General features: G+C 36.2%; 1 protein-coding gene across 14 annotated transcripts in view; it reads right to left on the reverse strand.

Moving 5' to 3' along the window:
* Positions 1 to 12,962, reverse strand: part of PARD3 (par-3 family cell polarity regulator) — a 676,275-nt gene that overhangs the window by 218,406 nt on the left and 444,907 nt on the right. For 7 of the 14 annotated variants that reach the window (XM_047865956.1, XM_047865953.1, XM_047865952.1 and 4 more), the window contains 3 exons: positions 9,329 to 9,518; positions 3,882 to 4,033; positions 2,784 to 2,828 (listed from right to left, as the gene is read on the reverse strand). In XM_047865956.1, coding sequence (XP_047721912.1) covers positions 2,784 to 2,828; positions 3,882 to 4,033; positions 9,329 to 9,518 — 387 coding nt within the window. The remainder of the gene's footprint in view (positions 1 to 2,783; positions 2,829 to 3,881; positions 4,034 to 9,328; positions 9,519 to 12,962) is intronic. The other 7 variants (XM_047865961.1, XM_047865959.1, XM_047865957.1 and 4 more) reach the window with 3 other exon arrangements.

Here is a 12,962-nt window from a genome sequence, read left to right on the forward strand (position 1 = left end):
GAGGGCTACCGAGACCCCTGACATTATAAACTTAGCACTTTATTAGTGGTGAAAATTAAAGATGTCTTTATATAAAGTATGGGCTAAAAATTAGTTTTATCTACACACACACGCACACACACATATCTTTTAATTGTAAAATAATATTCTAAAGCTCTTTATAAATCTTTTGGGTCATTAGGATACTTTGGTTATTTTTTATATTCAAGGATTAAACTGTTAGAAACCCATGGGGCATCTGGGTGCCTCAGTCAGTTAAGTGTCCAACTTCAGCTCAGGTCATGATCTCATGGTTTGTGAGTTCGAACCCCACAACGGGCTCTGTGCTAACAGCTCAGAGCCTGGAGCCTGCTTCGGATTCTGTGTCTTCCTCTCTCTCTGCCCCTCCCCCACTTGTATTCTGTCTCTCTCTGCCTATCAAAAATACATAAAATGTAAAAAAGTAAAAAATTTAAACTGTTAGAAACCCAATTCTCTTCTTATTCTTGTTCTCTCTTTTCTTTCATGAAGAAAATCCTCCCCTCCTCCTGCCCCAAATATCATAACAGATCCTTAAATCCAGAAATAGAGGGGAAAATCATAATCATACTATTTTCCCTAGGCCTATTTTTCTATTCCTACCTAATACCTCACTTGCCAAAAAAAAAAAAAAAAAAAGTAGAGAATGTCTTGCAAGGGCGAAGGGAAATGGAATTCAATTTTCATTATGAAAGGCTTATGGCTAGACAGATGATCTATGCTAAAATACCACTGTGACTCTACCAAAAACCTTTGGACTAAACTGTAAAATCATGATCATCTTAGCAGTTCAAGTGAAGTGAAGAAAGAAAAATAACTGAAAATCTGTTCACTGTCTAATACTGCAGGGTGGAAAAGATCCTTGTTAGATATGTTATTCATGTAGATTTAAAACCGATAAACTAAAAGGTACTTTGGTGTCTATGCAATAATTTTTTGTCACAAGCTTTTCCAGTTTACTTTGGTAAGATAGATTGTACACAGTGGGGGGCGGGGGAGAAAAAAAGAAAAAGCTCTTTTTATCTAGGATCTAACATTTTAAAACACAATAAAAACACAAGATTCAATTAGATTATAAAATCTGCCTTCTCTCCATGAACATTATTTTACGTTTTCAGTTAAACTCTGGATATCATTATTTTTTTTTTAATTGCAATAATGGTCTTTTCCTTTTAGTGGAATTTAGTTAAATAAATAATTTCCTGACTGTACCTGACTGGCGTAGCATATAAAGTCATGTTCTTTAACCTGAGCAGTGTGAGTTGGTTTTTATGAACATTAATTTGGACAGGGCTTACTTCTTTAAAAGTATTGAATGTTATTAACTCCAAAACTAATGACTCATTTGCATATATGAACTATCAAATAGTTTTTCTTTAGCCCTGTTTCAGAGTTTGAGTGAATTTTATGTTTGATCAGAGAAATAACTACATAATAAGGGCTGAGGCTATAGTTAATTGCCTTCCACTATAGTTAATCCTATGATTTATTGGATGTAATTTTCACAATCTATCTTTTTACTCTACAGAACATGAAAACTTCAACCATGTCCACAATAATCTTTACACATGTATATAGATACATATTTTTTAAGGCTAAAATTAATTACTACTGCAGGTCAAAAAGGTGAATTGAAGCTAATTAGTGCTAAGTGATATGACTACATCATACTGGATCTAGAATAATTAAAACACTATTCCAAACTTATAACAATAAATCATAAATGTGCCATTGTACAAAATACATTACTTTAATTATACATGAAGACTTTCCTGTGATTATTTTCATAATATAACATAAAAAGTAAAATCTAATATAATGAAAAACCCAGTTCAATATAATCCATTGATTCTACACAATGGCAGCATTTTAAACTTCATTATTATTATTTTTTAATGCTTATTTATTTCTGAGACAGGCAGAGAGAGAGAGAGAGAGCATGAGCATGGGAGGGGCAGAAAGAGAGGGAGACACAGAATCCAAAGCAGGCTCCAGGCTCTGAACTGTCAGCACAGAGCCTGATGTGGGGCTTGAACTCAAAAACCATGAGATCATGACCTGAGCCAAAGTTGGAGGCCAAACTGACTGAGCCACCCAGACACCCCTAGGCAGCATTTTAGAAGAAGCTCTAATGAGTTAAAAAAACAAAAACAAAAACAAAACAAAACAAAACAAAAAACCTTTGAAATAGGTTCACGTCAAGATAAGGAAACTTATGCATTACATAGTCTAACTCAATGTCAGACAACTACAAGCCAATTCTTGCATCTGAAGAAAAACTGAGGTTTTCTGAACAATGAAAGACAGCAATATTGGATTCTGTCATAGAGTGAAAAATATTTATATTTCTGCTATTATCCTTCAAATCAAAATCACCAGTTTGAGAACCACTGTTTGGATATCAAGCTAGATACCTAGTAAATGACTTAGACACTTAAGAGTTTACTAGAAGAGATACTGTTTTTAGGATTTTGATTTTTATTTAATTGCAACAAAACATTCCTATACAAATATAATTAAAATCTAGGTTGTTTTAGCATTTTTGAAACACTAAATTATATTTCCATTTAGTAGGTACCACCCTGATAAATTCCTTCTAACAGGAAATTTTTCTTTTCTCGTACAATGTGATTTCCTAAAAATGAAAACATCCGTGCAAGACTGGAATATTTATGTTTACATGCAATATGATTGGCAGCTCTATAATTATGATCAGCTCCTTGGACCACAGTTTCTATGGCAACAGTCTAACTGTCCATTCTTACCTGCTTTCTGGTCATCCACTGTATTGAGTTTAGTCTCGTCAGCTACTGTTAAAAGGTAAATGTATACTGGTTAGCACAGTTAGTCCCCTAAGCCCAACATGCTTCAACCATTCCCGGATCTTTCCAGTTAGGTGATCATTCTTAGGTAATATTTCATGCAAATAATATGAAACATCAAGCAAACATTCATAATCAAAAAAAGGGGGGAAAAGCAGTGTCTCCATGCAAAATGCCAGTCATTTCACAGACACGTGTGTTATTTATAAGTTAGCATATCATAATTAGCCAAGGCAATGCATCGCCAAATTTTTGTTTTATGCATGTGATAAATTAATGCTTTTAGTCTTGAAGTACAAACAGCCACCAGAGAACAGCATAAATAAGTTTCAGCTGATTAACAAAGGTTTTTAAAATCATTTGATCGGTTTATAGATATAATTAATTACTTTACTTTTTTGTTTGCTTTTTGGTGGATTTGGATTTAAAAAGAGACACTACCTGATTGGTGTTTGATTGAACAACTATGGTTATTTTCCTCCTCTCATTTGCTTCCAAACACTTTCTACAATAAATATTCTCCCAAATTATTACTTCAATTAAATGCCTTAATTATCAACACAGAAGAGTTTCTATTAAATAAACCTTAAAGAATAGCAACGAAATGAAGTATATCATGAAGTAACCAAATTCTAGACATGGATTGAGATAATGGTTTCTCTCCAAAACTTCTCCTTCTAGTTCAAGAATCCCACAGCCAACCAAATACGATTTCAAAAAGTTGGTTTTAAACATCCAAAATGTTAAAACACTTCATCTTCCAAATAAAGATGCATGAACATAGCATGATATGCATGTGTTTGTTTCTTTGATCATCAGGAAAACATATATTTTAACATATTGCACATTATGTAAACATGCCACTTATGAGAAACATGGTTATCACAAACTCAGAGAAAAACTAATTTTTGCCAAATTGCCACATTTCACATTTATTTTTTCTATTGCTTAAAGTAAACAGACATGTGTTTGGGACTATCAATTTTAATCCGAAAGCATCTAAACCTTATTTAGATAAAGATTCATGGAGATTGTACTCACTACCTAAATCCATGCTTTTTGATTTTCGCGTTTTAACGAAATCCAATTGACTGGCATCTGAAAATTGCTTTGTGCGTTTTTCTGACATACTCTGGCGTCCAAATCCTTCTCGTTGAAAAGCAAGAACTGGATCAACATCTGGACTCAAAGAGCTGGTATGAAGAGAAAGAGAAACATAAAAATATTTACTAAAAAATAGGACATCCAACTTTAGGAAAGATCATATATGCCCACATATGAAAGTTATGTATATGCATATTCCCCAGAAATGCTGAAACAAAAATATAGTCCATTAAAAAAACAACAACGAAACAACTGTGGCTGAATAGGAGGTGATGGGAAAATACAAAATTAATTTAAGTGTAAAGTCATTCTTTCTCCATGTGAGTTCTCTCCTCCCTTATTTCCCTCAGTTTCTTCACTCTGTTCCCTAATACATCATTATTTCTAAGTGACTATCAAAAATAAGCCTGATATATTTTAGAAAATGGAAGGATTGAATATCTGAGGAAAATTTTCATATAGGAATACAAATATTGACAGCACACAAGGGGCTCTATGAATTGTAATCAAATAGAAGTTGTAAAATGAGTATGTCTTTAATCTTGGATGTCAGAAACGTACAAAAAAACACCTTTGTGGCAGGTAGTTTCATGAGAATGTAGTTTCTCAGCAATATTTATTCAATGGAGAAGAAACCAACACAGCAAATCTTTATGAGAACCTATTCTAAGGTGTTGTGCTGGGTACCAAAGTCAGGAAAGGAAAAGAAGAAAAAGGTCTCTGTTATCTACAAGTTCCTAACAAAAATACTACAACAGAAGGACCGAGCCAATGCTGTGGATGCACAGATGGGAGAATAAACAGTACTGGAGGGACACAGGAGACCAGATGACATTCGATTTGGGTGACACCAACACAGAAGTCCAAGCAGAGATGAGGAGGCACACAGCAAACCATTGGTAACAGGACACAGTTGGAAGTGGAAAGGGATGACACAGCATCACTCCTATTCGTAAAATATCTGTGAACACTTTAAAAAGGACCACAAGGGGGGCATGTGGGTGGCTCAGTCAATTAAGCATACAACTTCGGCTTCAGTCATGATCTTGCAGTTCGTGAGTTCAAGCCCCTCGTGGGGCTCTGTGCTGACAGCTCAAGAGCCTGGAGCCTGCTTTGGATTCTATGTCTCCCTCTCTCTCTGTCCCTCTCCAGCTCATGTTGTCTCTGTCTCTCAAAAAATGAATACATGTTAAAAAAAAATTTTTTTTAAGCACTTCTAGGTGTTCTGACCAGAGTTCATACAATAAAAATGGTTTTTCTCTGTGCTGGGCACACTAAGTCAATCGCTCTTTTGTGTCAGCGCCCTGCCACCTTCCTTACCTGGCCAGGTAGGAGAAAATCCTTCCACAGCTAACTAAACATACTAAGAAGGTCAGTGGCCGCTGCCACCATGCCAACAGAGTTTATGACAGCCTTCCTTATGTTTCTGATGGAAGCAAATTTCTCTCGCTTTTATGGCCGTAGAGAATTACCATCCACACAGGTAAAGGAAGAGTGATCTGGTTTGGATATATATCAAAAATGTAGCTGCAGTTTACTGTGCATGAAATGATAGTTGGCTCTTAGAGAAGAGCTAAATCCAAAATTGTGAAAAGAAAGACATCAAGGAAAATGCTTTGCTGTCAGGTTAAGTGACCTGAAATGTTTTGAGCCTACTGTATTAATAATGCTCAATAAAGAGAATAGCAGCCTTACCCACCTTAAGAGGCCAATAAGGGAAGTCAAGGACATTATGTAAAAGCCCTTTGTAAACTGCAAACCACTATACAAGGTAAGTGATTATCACCCCACAAAGACTTTCTATCTCAAATTATCAATATAATACAAATTATAACAGAGATGGGGTCCTTAAAAACACTCAAGGATTCTGAACAGCCTTTCCCAATCTTTTCCACCAAGTACAGAGTAGGACCCCTAGGATGACACAAGATAGGTGCCCCTTACTCAGAATTTAAGGAAGCACTTTCAGGCTCAGGCAAGTAGAGGGTCAACACCTGACAGTAACTCCTTCCCTACATTTTGTATCCTGGTCACTTGGCTTGTCTCACCCTAGTCCTGGCCCAGGTATTGAGAAATGAGAAGATGTATCCCACAGGCCCTGAGAGTTCACCAATAACAGTTTTATTTTGTAAAAGACTATGTTATATCCTAATAAATGTTTTCTTCTTTGTACTATACACTTAATCTTTTCACTTTTAATATACCATATTTTTTCTGTAAAACTTTGAATAAATTTGGTGTACTAAGAAAAAGGGTCATGTTTATCTTGAAGCCTTCAGTGCCCCTCCAACATATCACTATGATTACATACTGTGTATACATATATGTGTGCATGCATGTAGGTATTTATAGCTATAGCATACATTATATATATAATTACACATTGCTCATATTTCTTAAATTGATGTATGCTTATATATTATGCTCTTGTAGTAGTAGTCAGGTACTACTATGCTTACTATAGTTTGCTTATAATTTCCAGAGCACATATACCCCAATTAAAAAATACAGTCCTAGGGGTGCCTGGGTCGCTCAGTTGGTTGAGTGTCTGACTTTGGCTCAGTTCAGGATCTCACAGTTCATGGGTTGGAGCCCTGGGTCAGGCTCTGGCTGACAGTTCAGAGCCTGGAGCCTGCTTCGGATTCTCTGTCTCCCTCTCTCTCTGCCCCACCCCCTCCTACTCTCTCTCAAAAATAAATAGACATTTTAGGGGCGCCTGGGTGGCGCAGTCGGTTAAGCGTCCGACTTCAGCCAGGTCACGATCTTGCGGTCCGCGAGTTCGAGCCCCGCGTCGGGCTCTGGGCTGATGGCTCAGAGCCTGGAGCCTGTTTCCGATTCTTTGTCTCCCTCTCTCTCTGCCCCTCTCCCGTTCATGCTCTGTCTCTCTCTGTCCCAAAAATAAATAAACGTTGAAAAAAAAAATTTTAAAAATAGACATTTTAAAAAGTTAAAAAAAAACAGTAAAAATAAAATGCTAAAAAAAGGAAAAATATAGTTCTAGAAGTAAAAATTAAAAACCCATAGAAGAACAATGATGCAATTTTGCAAGAGTAAACTCTATATTATCTATTTTCAATAAGAATAATTATTTCATATGTTGAAAGCTGATCTTTTCAATATTCTGCTCATGAAATACATATTTAATAGAAATTATTGGTAAAAGCTTGTTCAAAGAAATACAAATTGTTGGTGCTAATGTTACCTAAATACCACACATCGGCATATTTTTTAAACTAATGCCATATCCTTGGAATGATGTTATCACTAAGATTAGAATTGCCGGTTTACCTTGTTTCTCCTTAAAAACACTATTAATGTTCCCTGAAACAATTAATGGAGTGAAAAAAGTATATTCTACGTTAACAAATTAAAAGTTTAGCCATTTTACATATTTAGCCTTCCACAATTGTGCAGTGAACTGTAAACATACACAATTTAAAATGTCAAATGAGTATGTGTGTTAATAAGTCTTAAAATAACTAAATATTTTTAAACCATGACATAATTAATTCTTCCCTATCAATATACCCATTAAACTAATTTTAGACACAATAAACAGTACACTAGAGTATTTAACAAGTTAAATTGCAAAACTGACAGCTGATTCTTTAAAGAATGTAACCATACCCTGACCCCCCAACATTATTAAAATTCCAGTTATTAATCCTATCTTATTGCCCTTTTGTTTTCATAACATTTTCATCAAGGATTAGGGAGATATTGTCAGGCTGGAAAAGCTTACATTTTCTGCTGTGATTCAGAACAGCTGCCATTCTTGTTTGGATAACCCTTCATTCATATTCCTTTCCTTGCTCCACTTTCCCCACAGCAAAATTGCACAAGTCCTTACCATTTTATGGATGCCCTTAGAGAAATTAATGCCACAATCTATTCCTGCTAGTTACTTATTTATTTTCACCAATACAGTGCTTTCTAAGGCCCCAAACAGATCTATTCCTATGGCCACCTCCACAATTCTCATCATGGTGGAGATTCAAAGGCTTTGTCCCCTAAGTTGAATACTGCAAATATCTAATCCTTACTTTCCCTGTTGTTGCTTTCACTTTCAGAAACAGATACAAACTGCAGCAGTATGTGGAACAGCATCTGTGGATTTCAAATGGAATTTGACTTTATATTGTATTTTCCCCCTCTACATTGAACCAAAAACCTCATTCAAAAACAAGCTAATATCATGCAGGCTTGAGTGTCGCTCTATTTCTACATCTTGTGTTTTCAATAAAAGAAAGAAAGAAAGAAAGAAAGAAAGAAAGAAAGAAAGAAAGAAAGAAAGAAAGAAAGAAAAAGACAAGACAAGACAAAGATGGACTCTTCAAGGATCCAAATAACAAGTGGGACTATTCCAAGAGAACATCTGCAGAATTCACAGGTGAGTGTGCTGGATGCTTGTGTGGTTTTGTAAGGAGCGGAGAGGAGGGCTGGGGAGAGGGTAACTTTGCTAAGATCACCACTATAATTGTTAACACAAATCAACGCCGGGCCCCCACAATCCTCCTATCTGATAACCGATGTGGCCACAAGTTCGGGTAAGAACAGAAAACAGCAACGGGTAAGTGGTAAAGGATTTAAATATCATTTTGCTGATGTATTCATGGAACACCCCAGAGAAAGGGCAATAAGAAAATTCTGGTATAACACTTCACATGGCTTTGTTAATTATCACTACAACCTCACAAGGTCATCTCTAGAAGGGACTTGCCTTTTGGCTTCTGGATGTGTATAATTACTAGGCATGCAGATTGTGGCACACATCCACATTCACGTGCCACACATTGGCTCAACAATATCAAATGCTTTATTATGTTTTGGAAGATACAGGAGAAAGAAACAGCATTAGGCTGCCCCAAAAGTCATAATGTTAAAAGCAAGCAGGAAGCATTTTAAATGGCAGGGTGACAGCACTATAAAAAGAAAACCTTTAAAAAGCTTCTTCCCACTCCCTGAACATAGCAGCTATTAATTTGGCCAAAGTCATATAATTGTTATAAACTTTCAGTCACCTCAGAGATCTGCTTGAACTGATTTAATAAATAATAATCATCAAATTAAAACAGATCTAAAATAATTAACAATGAGACTTAAGTGAGTAGGTTTTTTTTTCTTTTTTGGTTAGTGGTAATTTTGTTGTAGTTTTGGCTGAATTATTAAGTACAGCCCTGTAAATGCTAAAACAATGGGGCAAGATTACAGAGTTGGTGGGAATCTTTTATTAAAAGAGTGATTATTAAGAGTATTAAAATCATGAAAATAGGACACTGCCATAAAAAAAATTGATTAACTGCACTTAATGATAGACCATTTAAACATAAAATGAAGGTGATTGCAATTAACTCATGTTTTCCAACCCCGGCACGTGATCTTACCAGTCTGCTGAATCACTGATTGTAGCCTTAGCCCATGCGCCAGCGTCTGTGGTCACAAACCCCACGTCATCATGGGAGCTGGAAGATGACTGGTCAGAGAGATGTGGAGGAAGCACTGGCAACCTGTCATCTTCTATAATGACAGTGTCATCTTGGGGCATGTTCACTGTGGGGGACAGCTGGTATTTACCTGCCCAGTGGAAAAAAAAGTAAGAGAAATTCTAGATATCCATCTAGATATCCATTATGTGTATTCATGTTAATACTTTACAACACTAGAAAAACTCTACATTTCCAAACATCTGCTCAACCTGGTGGAACAACATAGAATGAAGGAAATTTATTTTTCATAAATAAATGTCCAGCGGAGGCCTCAAGTCCGCTCCCTCCTCTGACATGGCAGCTATGTAGCTCTCGGCACAGTATTCAATTTTGCTGGTTTCAAGTTTCCTAACGCCAAAGATGATCTCCAGAATGTCTTCTAATGTGAAAATGCTACACAGATTCTAAGTTGCAAAAGTCCTTTGAAAAATTTTACCAGGAAATTTATAGGGAAGCCCTGCAGACTTACATCAATCATTCACCCATTCATTCACTGGGACATACCACATAGCAAGTGTGTAAGAAAGACTTAAATCTCGGCCCCCAAACAGCTCACATCCTAGAGAAAGAGACAGACATACAAAAACTGATAAGTGATTGGTGCTGTGAAGGATGTGCTCAAAGTACTATGGCATTCACTTGTGCTGTAATTGCCTGGGTAGCTGAAGGCAGAGAATGCTGGGGATCTTAACAAAAGTTAACATCACAGTCGGGCTTTGAATGATGAATATGATCTTTTCTGCTAGGAGAAATGAGGACATTGATTTTAGACATCGGCAACTACATCATTAAATTCATGATGGAGAAAAGCTCACAGTGCATTCTGGTGACACTTCAAAGATGAGTACATGCAGAATCAAGACCTTGTGGGGAGATGGCAAGAGTGATCTCGAAAAGATTAAGATCTAACTGCCTAGGGGCGCCTGGGTGGCTCAGTCGGTTGAGCAGCCAACTTTGGCTCAGGTCATGATCTCGCAGTCCGTGAGTTTGAGCCCCACGTTGGGCTCTGTGCTGACAGCTCAGAGCCTGGAGCCTGTTACAGATTCTTTGTCTCCCTCTCTCTGACCCTCCCCTGTTCATGCTCTGTCTCTTTCTGTCTCAAAAATAATTAAACGTTAAAAAAAAAAAATTAAAAAAAAAAAAAAAGATCTAACTGCCCAAATTTTCAGGCCGAGCCTGTACATTTTCATTTATTCAATTTGGATGTAGCATTCTTGGTAAAGAAAGACTCTCTACTGTCTACGGTGATCAGTTTCTTTCAGGAAAATCTGCTCAGGTGCATGGGTCAGCATGACAGATGTTTATATTTCTTGGGACAAAATTATGATTCAAGTCGTGAATCCTTAAAGATAAAGCTGGGGTCCAAATGATGCCATCTTCCTCCCGAAAGCACCCATACTTCCTCTGGCTTCCTCCTCAAAAACTGTGCCATAATTTTGAATAAGAACTCATTGTGCAAGGCTTGGGTCCAAGTGGATATGTCATGAGAGGCCATACTCACAGAAACAAACAACACAATATGATGCAGGCCCACTGGCCTGGCTCTCTCAACAAAGCAAGAATTGACAATTTCCCTGTCACTTTACAGCAGGAGGGGAAAACTCTCATTTTAAGTCCAATATCCCAATCTGGTAAGCCAGCTTTACTGGCTCCTACCCAAATAAAATGGATTGCTGTATTTTCCCTTCTATAAGCACCATTTTATACTTTACATGGAGCCCACTTCGGATTCTGGGTCTCCCTCTCTCTGCTCTTCCCCTGTTCACTCTCTCTCTCTCTCTCTCTCTCTCTCTCTCTCTCTCAAAAATAAAAATAAACACTTTAAAAAATTAAAAAAACATAAAATAGCACAACAGCAACATGTGGAGAGTTTTTAACATTTTAACATCAGTCTTAAGATCTAATTTTTAAGATAAACACTCATAAGAATGTACAAATGATGATTTTTTTTGTTTTCACATTATTTTGGCAATTATGGGATGGCATATATAGGCTTGAAGGATTTTAAAGATATATATCATTCTAGACCTTTAACAAAGGAAAAATTTTAGGTTGATACATATCTTTCCAGGACAACCCATAGAAGAAGACGTGTTAGAAATTTCAAGTGTATTCATCATCTAGCACCAACTACTTTATTATAGAAATACTATATGCTCACTGAAATATAAACACAGCTTTTTATCAAGGAAAACACTCAGTTTTGATTTGACATGTGTTCGTTTTGAGAAACTGTGAAAACTAGCAACTTTTTATGAATGCTCATGATTACAAAGCAAATCAAATTTAATACTTCATTGTTTTCCTCTCCTGAATTCAAATCACTCATTTACTACTTGAGTTTTTGGACTTTAGTACAGAAAGAAATCTGTCCAAAAAATTATCATTCACAAATAAGGTTGGACATTCTAGTACTATTACCAAAAGAAATATGTCCTCCTCAAGACATACTTTTTTTGCCCAAAAAGTGTACAGAATGACAAAACCAGTTATGCCTGACAGCTCACCACTGACAAGGCACGTGTCACAGCATTAAATGCCAAGTCCTCACAAAGGCAAAATTTAATGAAAGGAAAAATCACGATGTAATTACAGTGCACTCGTTTTTAAAAACAAAAACTAAAACTCCTGGGTTTACACAATATATTCTGAGAGACAGCCTAATAAGCAATATGGAACACTGAATGGCTCTTCATATGACAATCCTTTTTTATAATATGCTGTTTTGAGTAGAAATATTGTACCGTAAGTGATCCAAAATTTTAGGCATAAATGGCAAGAAACTTTCCTAATAGTAAGTAAACAATTTAGCTTTTTTCTCTCACCCACGATTCTGGGGGCTAATATTTCAAAGATTTGAGAATTCACATTTTTCATCAATTTCCCACTTCTTAACATGCTTGCCAGGAATTGCGGTTTCTGAACCTGGAGGCAGGAATATACAGGGAGTAATGGACAACTCAATTATCAAACTACATGTTTAACAAACTCCACCTAAGCAATACCTCTTAATGATGTGTGCTGGTACAGGGCACATCATCAACGTGAAACCTTCCAAGGGTGACTTGAGAAGCCTGTGATCTGTTTTTAGATGGATAAATATTCCTCCTTCCTCAACTAGTTAACCAACAAACTATAAACTAAAATTTAAACCAGTCAATATCTTAAAGAGGAGTGAAACAATGAGATACAGATGATTGGTCACTAAACGTTTATTCATTGGTACATTTACATAGAAGGCAACACCATTAATGACACTAGAAACAGATGAAAAGTTTTCCAGTGATTTGACTCACAATAAAAATGACATTAATGTTCCATTTTTCTGTGTTGAATTTCTAACATGATAAAAACATGCTGAACAAAAGTATTATTTAAACTCACCACAAATCTATGAATATAAAAACTACTGAGATTAAATTCTAACATGAATACACCAGATTTGGGGTTGCTTTAAAAAGAAAATTTGGGGAAAAAAAATTAAGGTTCCATGTCCCCAAATGTCAACTTGTGATGTATTTGGGCGAGAGTG

The sequence above is a fragment of the Prionailurus viverrinus genome, chromosome B4, assembly GCF_022837055.1.
Source record: "Prionailurus viverrinus isolate Anna chromosome B4, UM_Priviv_1.0, whole genome shotgun sequence".
Lineage (NCBI taxonomy): Eukaryota > Metazoa > Chordata > Mammalia > Carnivora > Felidae > Prionailurus > Prionailurus viverrinus.